The sequence below is a fragment of the Lutra lutra genome, chromosome 14 (assembly GCF_902655055.1).
Source record: "Lutra lutra chromosome 14, mLutLut1.2, whole genome shotgun sequence".
In the NCBI taxonomy this organism is placed as follows: Eukaryota; Metazoa; Chordata; class Mammalia; order Carnivora; family Mustelidae; genus Lutra; species Lutra lutra.
In genome coordinates, this window is record NC_062291.1 from 17,773,769 (window position 1) to 17,786,068 (window position 12,300).

The following is a 12,300-nucleotide window of genomic DNA, read 5'->3' on the forward strand; positions in this document are numbered from 1 at the left end:
ACCCCTCTTCTGTTCAGCATGTCCTAGACTAATCCAAGATGGCAGCGACCTCAGTAGAGTAGGTGTTTAGCAAAGGGATCTTTCAGATGTATAATTCATTAACAATACATTAATAATTAATTTTTTATGGACCAAAGTATTGTTACTGGAGATGGAGTTCTCATTTAGGCATTCCTCTGCCTGATGAAAAGCTCAAGAATAAAACAGCAACAATATTGCCCAAGAATTTGGAGAGCTAGTTCCTTTTCTGTGGCAACTTCATAATCCTCTGGAGGGCTTGAGTCTCATTACTCAGACTCTGAGATTGTAACCTGGAACCTTGAATGCTTTCAAGCTGCTATGCTCTCTCATGCTCAGCTTCTACCCTCACTGATTCCAAGAAAGAGTTCCTCAAAGTCGGCATCCAGCAAATGCCATAGCCCAGACCTTAAATCATCATCTGAAAGATCTAGTCTTAAATACTTCTTTTTTTTTTTAAAGATTTTATTTATATAAGGGTCATCTCTTACATCTTTTCAAGGATTAGCACTGTGTTTTCCTTCATCACTGTGTTTTTCAGGCCTCTAGTTTAGCATCATGTACATTAAAATCTATACACATTAAATTATAATTTGTCTAAGAATATAAATATACAACATATGCTTGTAATATGCATGTATATTAGGGCTTTCTAGTTGGTGTTTTTACTTGTTTTATTTGCCAAACTGAATGAGCAAGTTTTACTAGGCTTCCAAGAAATCCCTACTGCTCTATTTGGAATAGTGGCTTTTTTCTAAGATTCCCTATCTGTGAAACATCTCAATATGCAAGCATTTTTCTTTTATTCAGACGACTACGCTTTGACATTTTAATATAATTTACTACAAAAGGGAATTGAAAGGGAAACAGGTTTTTTTGTTTTGTTTTGTTTTGTTTTGTTTTTTTCCTGAAACAGGAGCTGAAAAAGGCAAACAACTTTGGTGATACACAGAAAAGAAAAAATAAATAAAATACATTACACATTTTTGTTTCTTCTAGTTTCCAAATTTCAAGCCAATTATCTAGTAAACTGGCAATACCTAGAACTGTAATGATGAGAAAGAATATTGTCAAAATTAAAAACCTACCACATAAATGATATTAAAAGCAATCATACAGAATTAAAAGCTTTACAAAAATGCAAGCATTTAAGCATCCATTATTAAAACTGACCATCGACAGCTTTCACTGTGGCCACCCAAAACATGCTAGATAAACATGAAAGCAAAGAAACGTAACATCTTTTACAAATACATTTTTTTTTGAAAAACTGGGTTTCTAAGTGTATCAGGAAAGGGGGATGGCGATCGAAAAATAATACAAAAGCCAAATGCGAGTACTATTTTTTAGCTATGCAAGTTCAAAATGTAGATGTCTGTGATCATTGCATTGATATCATTAATATTTTCCCCAAGTTTATCAAATGGGAAAACTTACTCTACCCAACATAACTCTTAAGGTATTAAGAGCAATTGAGATGTTAAAACATTTTGTAGTGTTTAACCGGATGATACGAGCCATATTTATCATCATGAAAAAACAAAAATATTGTGTGCCTCTCTCTTCCCCACACCACTAGTGATTACTGAAGGTCAGAAATTAAATGTTAGTAGTTTCTTTATTCCTTATGATTGGCACAGTCCTAGGCACTTCTTCCAACACGTGAATGACTTTCAAATATGGGTGTTAATTATTCACTTTTGCTTCTCCAAAAAATGCAAGTGCTTTCTCATGACATGTTTTCAGTCAGACTGTTCATCGTCTCAAGCGTCTTTGCTGGAGAGAGTCTTCTGGATAATCAAGCTAGGAAGTTTGATGTCCTAGGGACACTAATCCCCCTGCAGTTTAGCTGACTAATGCTTAAATCACTTTAACCTGAAATATACGTAATTTCCCAACACTCATACCTAAGTTAAAGAACACTTCTTTCATATGCACCCGTTAGTTCCTTTATCCACTTGTTCATTAAACGAAAAATTATAGAAGGTTTACTATGGACCAGGTGCCCTGCCTGATGTTGTATACAAACAACAGTGAAACAAGAGGCAAAAAGGAGACACTGACAAAGTCTACACATCATGGGAGCTTGCTCGAGCTTATTATCTAATAAGAGAAATGGATCATAAAATTATAATAAATTTGGAAATACGCTATGAAGGAAGAATCAGGATGCTCTGGGATAACAGAGGGAGTATAATGTAGGAAAGGAGTCCAGGAAGGCTTTTTTGAGGAAGTGCCATGTAAATTGAGATCCTAATGACAAAAAGCATGTGAAAAGAAGTGGACACATTAAAAGAGCCAGAGAAAGATGGTTGGCAAGACGGAAACTGGAGAGTCATCAGCAGAGTGATCATGCAGGATAGTGACTGGGCTTTATTCTTACAGCTGCGGAAGATCTCTGAAGGTGTCAGCACCACAATTACTGCTTTGCTCTCCTATTCACAGGAGTCCTGTGGGGGCTATGTGGAGACGCCAGGGAGAGGAGATACACCCGGAGCCCAGAGGAGGGTGCTGGAAGGTCCCAGCAAGAGCTGATGGCAGCTTGTGGAGGACAGCGGAGGGAAGAGGCTGGAGTAGATACATTTGGTTGGTGGCTAAGGGGAAATCAGTAGGACTTAGTAACTGATGGAGAGGAGGGAGGAAGTGAGACTGTGCCAGGACTACCTCTGGTTTCCAAACTGCAAGTATGGGGAAGGTGGTGCTTTCTCACAAGTGGGGAGTGCCCTCCACATATACAGAATTCAGATGGTATAACAGAGTCTCAGCTTCAACATGAGGAACCCATGCAATTTTAGGTATTTGTTTTCATTCTCACACAAGTGGATTTGGGTAAGAAATTGTATGGTCTTCAGTAAAATTAAATTGTTTCAAACATCAAAAATAAATGAAAATTGTATATGAATGTGAAAATATGCTTACAATTCTGCATGGTTTGCCCATCAAATCGTTATCTGAGATTTGCTGAAATACTGAACTCCACCAAGTTTTAACATAAACAGAACCCTCCCTCAAACTTGAATCATGATATCACAAACCCAAACACACTCACGCACACAATATACCACAGAGAACACTCTCATTATTTTACATAAAATAAACTGTCAGAAGGCGTTAAAACACCACATGGGTTTATCCTGATTTTGCTTATAATGCCGGAAATCATAAAAAAAAAAAAGAATTTCAGTATATCCTTTTATATGTTGTGTTTATGTGTCCTCCTCAGAGTATAATACACAAGACACATAAGGATATACACAAATAAGGTGGTAAAAGCTATTAATAATCATAAGTGTTTTATATAATCCATGAGAATAGTTCAATAATAGTAATAACTAGATAACATTTATATACAGTGGATTTACAAAGTGCACATATGTTGTTAGCTTATAGAACTAATACTCACAACACCTTTGTGAAGCTGGTACTATATTTATCACCTTTCTAAAGAGTAAAAAACCTGAGTACAGATGACTGAGCTATTTGTCCAGAGTCACATAAGGGCACAAAGGGGCTGAAGGAGACGCAGCTCGTCTGGGTCCAGAGTCTATCGCTTATAACTTGGATTCAGTATCATCTCTGTCACTTACAAACTTTGTGATTTGGGACCGATCATTTATCAGCATGTTCACTCAAATTCTTTATCAAATGAGCCTGGGAACAAGAAACATTTTCAAAGTCATTTCTAGCTGTACTGTTCAGGGACCTGTGACTCAGCCTGACTAAGAGAAATGTGCCAGTGTCGAGGGTCTTCTGTCTGAAGAGCAGGAAAGTCATGGTCTCACTGAGGCTGTGGAGTTAGGAGAGGGCTGGGGGGGTTGGTGGGCAACACTTTATCTATGGGAATTCCAAACAGAATTCATTTCTAGAATAAGAGATTTTGTACACTGACTGAGAGAGCATGGTGGGAATCAATTCCATGGCTATTTGATGAAGCCCTACCACAAGGAAGGGATTGTGCCGAGCACTGGTGGTTAGGTATCATTAAGAGTCCCTGTCCTGGGGACGCCTGGGTGGCTCAGTTGGTTAAGCGGCTGCCTTCGGCTCAGGTCATGATCCCAGCGTCCTGGGATGGAGTCCTGCGTCGGGCTCCTTGCTCAGCAGGGAGCCTGCTTCTCCCTCTGCCTCTGCCTACCACTCTGTCTGCCTGTGCTCATGCTCGCTCCCTCTCTCTCTCTAACAAATAAAGAAAATCTTAAAAAAAAAAAAAAAGAGTCCCTGTCCTGGAGGAATTTTCAGGTCAGCAGGATAGACAGACACATGTGAGCTAAACGCCATGCAGGGCATGGTAAATTGTTGCCAGGTGGAGAAGCTGCTAGCTGGACGTGTGGAGGATGGTGCACGGAACCATTAATTCAGACTTGCTACGAAAAATAAAGGCTTTACTTAAAAGTCACATTTGAGCTGTCTGTTAACAAATGAAAAAAAAAAGGCATCATTTGGATCAAACCTTGAAACTTGAGAGAGATGTCGATAGACTCAGAATGGGAAGGGATAGTCATGCTAGAGTCAAACAGAAGGAACAAAATAGAACTATCTCTAGGATCTCAAAGTTGATTACTTGGGGGGATGTAGCAGGAGCTGAGACAGAAGAACGTCTCATTAATGTAAGAGGCATTACAGGGATGTTCTTGAAGGCACGTGTGGAGATTGGGCTCTTCTTCAGGTAGGGAAGACCTGTCCTGATTTGTGTTGCGGAATAAGAACATGGGGGGCATCTGTGGAAACGGAGTTACCACTCAGAGTCCACCCTCGTAGCCTAATTTCCGGCAGGCCATAGAAACAGAAAGGCAAATAATGACAGATCCATTTTGGAACAGCGATTTCAGCACCTGGACTGTCACCTGTGTGTGAGCAGGGGAAGGAGAGGGATAGAAATGACTCGGAAGTGGATGCTAAAGCCTGTGTAATCGTAGATGTGTTTCTGTATTAGATGAAAGACCGTGAATTAGTTAATTTATCTTGGAGTATGTCCAGTCTGAAGTTCCTAACCAAAACCTGTACTCCCCCCTACAACAGATCCTTGGAATGCCAGCTGGATGTTGAGGTAGCCACAGGGCATTGAATCTTGGGAGACATGACTATACGTTGTGGTAATGACTAAAAACGTGGGAATACATGAAACAGAGCACTGCATATTTATTTTTGGAGAATGCTAATATTTAAAGAATAAGAAGTGAACAAGGAGCTGAGAACAAAGTCCTTTAGTCACCAGAGAGGTGGGATGAAAACCAGTTTTCCATAAAATGGGACAGATGAGAATTTTACCTAGATGAAGGAGTGAGAAATGCTTTTGTGTTTCACAGTTAAAGAGAGACTCATCAGATTCATGATTTTGTATGATTCTCATGGTATAATGTGAGTAAAATAATAGAATAGCAATTAATAACTATGAAGTAATAAATTAATAAATTCTCTAAGTGTATCCATCGACTCTAGTGACTGAATATACGAGAGTGGGACAGCAGCATGCAGTGTTACCCAGGAGGAGCATTTAGACCAGGTCAGGGGGAGATGTGAGGGTGTTTATAGATGGACAGGAAGGAATCTGGAGAGAGGAGGACATTGCTTTAGTGAAAGAAAGGGAACGGAGCAGAATAAGAGTAGAGCATGGGTGAAGGTGGGGGAGGGGAAGTTAAAGCAGCAAGGAGGAGTAAGAAGTGGGACAGAAGATAGGAAGTGGAGAACGAGAAAAACGGAAAGAGGTGAGGTAAGAATCAAAGGACTCAGCTCCATATGAGACTCCATCTTCATGGATCAGCAATTTCAATTTTCCGAAGTATGAAATCTTATTAAGGGTAACGATGAGTTTTCTCAAAACTGGCCATATATCAGAGTTGCTTTGTTTTGTTAGGTGAATCTCCCAATGGGGCTTGATGGTGAGTGGTCAGATGGCTGAGATAAAACCATGGCAGGATGGAGTTGAGGCATCCTCATTTTCAAAGGCTGCTCAGGGCAATCTCTCTATTCGGTTAGGATCAAGAACACTGATTGATGAAAGTTGTGAGAGTTTAGGAAGAGCATCTCTCGAGTATGGACTGGAGAGGTAGCTACTGATAGGAAACCTACATCTTCAAAATATTAAAATTATATATCAAAATCTCTATCTTTAATATTGAGCAATTGATTTTTTGAGAAAACCAGTAATGTATGGAATGAGACCTAGGACAACAGAGAGTGATATCCTTGAGTGTCATCCTGTGGGAGTTCTTAGATGGCCTATAAGACGTTCTTTCTTTCTTTAAGAATTTATTTATTTATTTGACACAGAGAGAGAGAGATCACAAGTAGGCAGAGAGGCAGGCAGAGCAAGAGGGGGAAGCAGGCTTCCTGCTGAGCAGAGACCCCCCCCCCCCCCAATGCAGGGCTTGATCCCAGAACCCTGAGATCATGACCTGAGCCGAAGGCAGAGGCTTAACCCACTGGGCCAGGTGCCCCTAAGACATTCTTTCATGCAAAAAAATCATTCTCACTCATGCCAGTAATCTCCCCCCAAACACAAGATATGCTAGTAATCTGAATCACTTCATTTCCAGGTATGAAGGACGCAGATGCTGGTTTGGGGCAGTGCTCTTCCAGATGTAGCTCATGAGCCACTCTGTTCTATTTACAACATTCAGGCCTAGGAGATATAAAGTTAGAGGACCAACTTATAGCAGAATTTGTAATAAGGACCTGGTTCCTCACAGCTTTCTGACCAACCCATCCACTTCTTACACGCCCCTCCTAACAAGAAGGGGGTAGACTCAAATAGTTGAGTAGGTACTGACATTGCACCGAGAAAGTCTTACAGTTGCTTTGAAAATGATAGATTTAAAATTATCCAATTAAAATATACTTAAAATCTGGAGACCCCTGGGTGGTTCAGGTCATGATCTCAGGGTCCTGGGATTGACTTCCACATTGGGCTCCCCACTCAGTGGGGAGTCTGCTTCTCCCTCTGCCTGCTTCTCCCCTTGCTTGTGCTCTCTTTCTCTCTCTCTCTCAGACAAATAAAATAAAATAACTTAAAAGCTGTTATCCAAGGTATTCTATGATTAGCACTCACTGTCCCCTTTGCTTCTAATATTCTCACTTTTTTTTTTTTAAGATTTCACTTATTTATTTGACAGAGAGAGACACAGCAAGAGAAAGAACACAAACAGGGGGACAGGGAGGGGAGAAGCAGGCTTCCCACAGAGCAGGGAGCCCAATGCAGGACTCGATGCCAGGACACTGGGATCATGACCTGAGCTAAGGCAGAGGCTTCACTGACTGAGCCACCCAGGCACCCCTCACTGTTTTTGACATAAGAATACTAATAAACATAAACAAGTTGATCTTGGGGGGCAGCAGGGAAAGGCAGGCTGGTGAGGGGCTGGGGTGGGGGCAGCCAGAATCTCTTCAGAGACTGTTATGAGGCAGGGGCAGGCCACAGTTCTGAGTCATTTTGCTTTATTTACAAATCTTTCTCTTCATAGGAAATGTATTTCCTTTCATTTCTAGGCCCCTGGAGGGTGTTTTAGAGACATACCTTCCTGTTACCACATAGTGGGAATAACATTTAAAATACTAATTATAATGTTTCATTTCTTGGTGCTTAAATAATTTTTAAAAAAAACAAAGCCATAGAGATGCAAGCAATACTCTATCTTCATAATCTGCGTGGTTCAGGGAGATATACAAAATATGAATCTTTAAAGGCAAGAAAAGATCTATTTTATAAAGAGGTACATAGGGAAATTAACTTCTGTAGCCTGAAAATGCCAGAAATAAGCTTTTGATCCCCTAAAGCAAACATTTTTTGAGCTGTTTCCACTACATAATTGCTATGATTTTCTTAGTTACACTTTCCAGTTCCCTGCTGGTTGGTTGTGTGTGTGTGTGTGTGTGTGTGTGTGTGTGTGTGTGTGTGTGTGTATATATATATATATATATATACTTACTTTTACTTTCAATTATGTTATTATAGAGATGAGAATCAGGTCTAATTAAATAAGAACATGACGACGATAGTCATTCCTTTATCTGTATAAACTGTAATTTTGCTGCTTTTGTAGTAAGTGCCAAGGTAAAGATAAATGTAGCTCACTAGGTCCACCAGTTGACGAGAAATAAAGGCCAGCATTTTTACACCTTCTCGTTCATTCATACCACTTGCCTGCAAGTCTCCCTCTGTCACCCTCGGATAAACATTTATTGAGCATCTACTACACTGAGTATGTACTAGGTGCTAGGCATTATGGGTACAGAGGTTATGGATGCAGAAATAATAACCTAAACAGAGTTCTACCCTCAAGGCAAATGGCTGAAAGGGTGGATTTCATCAAAACGAGACAAGATAGGAATGGAATGTGCCATTGCTTTTCCCCCAATACCAGATGCAGTTGAAGGTATTCATACATGCAAGCAGGTACAGGTGAATTTCCAGCCTTTCCCTAACCCTTTATATGACCCTAATGATATAATGTAATTGTTATGTAATATGTAATTTGTGTAATATATGTAATTATTATGTAATATGTAATATGTAATTTACTACTAATTTGGAGCTATGCAAATACTCTGAAAGTATATAGAATCATGGCCTTCCTGGCCTGAAAGTTACTTAGAATTATTGAGTCTGACTCTCAAATTTAGAGGATAATCCACATAAGTGATCTTTACCCGGTTGGGCAACTGAAGCTCTCAGGGTTCGCTTTCTAATTATCAGTAATGTATGTATTGTTAGTAAAGCTTCAGATCCAGGAAAGTGGGTGTGAAATCTTGGTTGTCTGTATTTCTAAACAGCTCCCTCATTAACTCACAGCACAGTCAGTTTGGAAAGTGCTAGACTCCACTCTTTCTAAAAATCCTCAAGGAAGAATATTATGACTTCTCTATAACTTATACTCAAAATACAAAAAAAAAAAAGCAAAACACCCCACATATTTTAAGATAACTTATAACTAATTTAAATGTAGTAAGTACACAGTTAATAATAGAAATAAGACAAATCAAGGAGAAAGATTTTGCCCAATTTCTGTGTTTTCAAAGACACCACTTACTACACAATTCTAATTTTTCTATGTTGCAATGATTCCATTTTATGTCTGGGTAACCACTGTCTAACAGTATTATCCACTAATTTATTAAGGCAGTCTTCTGTCTTTATCACCAAGGGAAATTCAACCCATATTTGCAAAAGTTCAAAATAATTGGAAGTTTTCAACTGTATGTCTAATACTTGAAACTTCAGGGTGTTAAATACATTATTATAGTAAGTGAATATATTTGGTACATTAAAATTTTAAAAATCAAGTATAAACTAGTCAAATAGCTATGTTTGCATTTAGTAACAAATTAATTCCACTTTAATTCGAATGGGGCACCTCACTGGCTTAGTCAGTTAAGTGTCTGCCTTCAGCTCAGGTCATAATCTCAGGGTCCTGGGATTGAGTTCCACATTGGGCTCCCTGCTATGTGGGGAGTCTGCTTCTCTCCCTCTCTGTGCTCTCCTCCCACCTCAATAAATAAAAGCTTTAAAAAATAAAGTGCAGGGGCGCCTGAGTGGCTCAGTGGGTTAAGCCACTGCCTTCGGCTCAGGTCATGATCCCAGGTCCTGGGTTCGAGCCCCGCATCGGGCCTTCTGCTCAGCAGGGAGCCTGCTTCCTCCTCTCTCTCTGCCTGCCTCTCTGCTTACTTGTGATTTCTGTCAAATAAATAAATAAAATCTTTAAAAAAAATAATAAAGTGCATATAGTTGCACTTTTATTTGAAAAATAAACATAAATCTAAAGTTTTTAAACTCAATTATGCCATCCCATGAGTCTGAGCTCACTTAAACTTCTTCAACAGTTTCTTAACTTACACATACGTTAAGAATTAACGTATTGGAATTAACGTATGGAATTAACGGCTTCGTGTGAATGCGCACACCACACAGGCAATTACCTGAATGACGCTGTCGCCGGGGCTCATGTCTGTATACACATAGACATTGTACGATATTTCAGGAAAGGTTGGAGTGTTATCGTTTGCATCCATCACCCAAATATTGACAGTAACTGGCTCGCTTTCTTGCACACCATCGAATGCCGTTATCTTTGGGGAGAGAAAAATACATGTAACAGAGAAGTCATGCGAACAGAAGCAGCACAGAATTCACTCTTAAGACTTAAGACATTTCTTATATGTAATTTCAGTTTTAAATGGGTGCCAAAATGTTTTGTGGATAAAAGGAAAAAGACCTACGATAGTACATATAAGCAGAGATGATTATAGAGGATTCTGTTTTATTTTTCATGTATCCAATTCCAAGCACATTTTAAAGAAGCAGATGTGCAAAATGAGTTAGAGCCCTGGGGTGAGCCAGTAACATTGCTGATGTTAACTACTACTTAATTTTTTTTTAATTAAAAAAAAATAGGAAGTTATTCTTCACATTTCCATATTCTGTATACAATGCCATAGAAGTGTTTATAGTCATTATACTTATATACAAGAAAGTAGGTGCCCTAGAGATGTGATGTCTTTTTCTGGTAATTCACCAAGTGGCAATTTTTATAGGACTTAGTGCCACTAGTTAATAGTGATATTGTAATTACATCATTAACAATTTAGGAAGGTCCGACAAACAAAATCAGCGTTATAACACCGCCATCTTTGTTCTGAATGACTCCTGAAATCCACTCTGTATCTAAGTTTTACCTGTCAGGTTTCTGGAAGCTCTGGCTCTCAGAAGGAAATCCTATGTAAGTCCCACAATCTCTACTTTTCTATCAGCTCATTTTTCTCTTAAATCTGAATAAAATTCATCTCAGAAAGTCAGATAATACAACTTTCTTTTCATCTGTATTCACTTCTCAACTGCGCTTTTCATAGAGACACAAAAATACTTCTATTTTTTTGGTAACTATTTACAATTACAGCTTGAATAATCTCCCCTCGCTATTCTTTTCTCTTTTTTCTTGATTAACCTAAACTAGGATCTCTCCATCAGATACTTGTTTTGGTGGAGGGGGCCCTGTCCTGTGTGTTATGAGATGCTTACCAGAATCCTTAGTGTCTCCCTCCCTGATACGAAATGCAACTCTCACAGTAGTGATGGCCAATGTGTCTGCAGACATTGCCAAATGTTTCCAGGGGAGGGGTGGGAATGGGCTTGGGGGGCGCAGGGATCATCCCAGTGGCTTAACCCCATGACAAAATTTAAAATGTAATAACAAAAAAAAGTTAAAATAAAATAAGGGTTAGGAAATAATTATTTGTGGATTCTAGATGATAATATCTCAAATTTAAGTCAATTATGAGTGTATGGTGAAAAACGAGACTCCTATTTTCCTGTTTCCATTTTGAAAATTATTTTTCCTCTGTTGGAAAGAATGTTAACACAGTTGCACAAACTTATAAAACAGAAAAAAATACATGTGAAGAATTTTATTATTGAGAATCTTAATTCTCAATTCCTTGAAAATATTGCATTTTCCTCCTAAATTATTGACTTCTTCAGTTTTAAACAGATATCTTTCTGTTTACACACACACACACACACACACACACACACACACACAAATGTGTATATGAAAGCTTTTTACCGAAAAAGTGTAAGTCTGCTGTTCTTCCCTGTCCACTGGCTGAAGTAAGGTGAGGTAGCGAGTGATGCCAGTTTGTGTAACGGTGAAGACTGAGGTGTAATCATTCAGGAAAAGGTGAAGCTCTGGGTCTTTCGTCTTTGAAAAAAGAATGCCATTATTTAAAATGTTGAATACACAATGTAGCTATTAGCTCATTAACTGGAGATTAATTTTGCAAATCTATTACAAAACTATGCATGACTGTAATAGTCCAAAGACAAGATAGGTTTCACTAGACATTCACTCATCACTGAGCTGAATTATGCAAAGACAATGACCACTTTTGTGGAAAACACCATAGCAGAGTGAGTACAAGTACACTTAATGTGAATACAAAGGAAAAGTACACTTAATGTAAATAGGATAAGTAATAATCCAATTGAATTTATTCTTTTTGGTTATTTAATATCAATATTCTCTAGAACTTCATCGGACTTGAGGAATAAGAAATAAATGCAAGAAAAGAAAACTGCAGCCCAAAATTTTAGCTGTAGGATTGTACAACTACTTCATTTGTGGTAATAAACTGCACATATGCCTATTACTCTTCTGTTTTCACATTTAATGTAAAATAAATAAAATTGGTTAGGTATAATTCATTACCTATAAATACCATGCTTGCTTTTTCTTATTTTAATGCTGCAAAGGCTCTCCAAAGGGAAACATAATGTTTATTTTAAAAATTTCAGAT

The 12,300-nt window shown here is 38.6% G+C and overlaps 1 protein-coding gene across 3 annotated transcripts in view; it reads right to left on the reverse strand.

Moving 5' to 3' along the window:
• The window catches only part of PCDH15 (protocadherin related 15), a 1,821,443-nt gene that overhangs the window by 373,737 nt on the left and 1,435,406 nt on the right, over positions 1-12,300 (reverse strand). For all 3 annotated transcript variants that reach the window (XM_047702331.1, XM_047702329.1, XM_047702330.1), the window contains 2 exons: positions 11,571-11,705; positions 9,928-10,077 (listed from right to left, as the gene is read on the reverse strand). In XM_047702331.1, the coding sequence (XP_047558287.1) occupies positions 9,928-10,077; positions 11,571-11,705 (285 nt within the window). The remainder of the gene's footprint in view (positions 1-9,927; positions 10,078-11,570; positions 11,706-12,300) is intronic.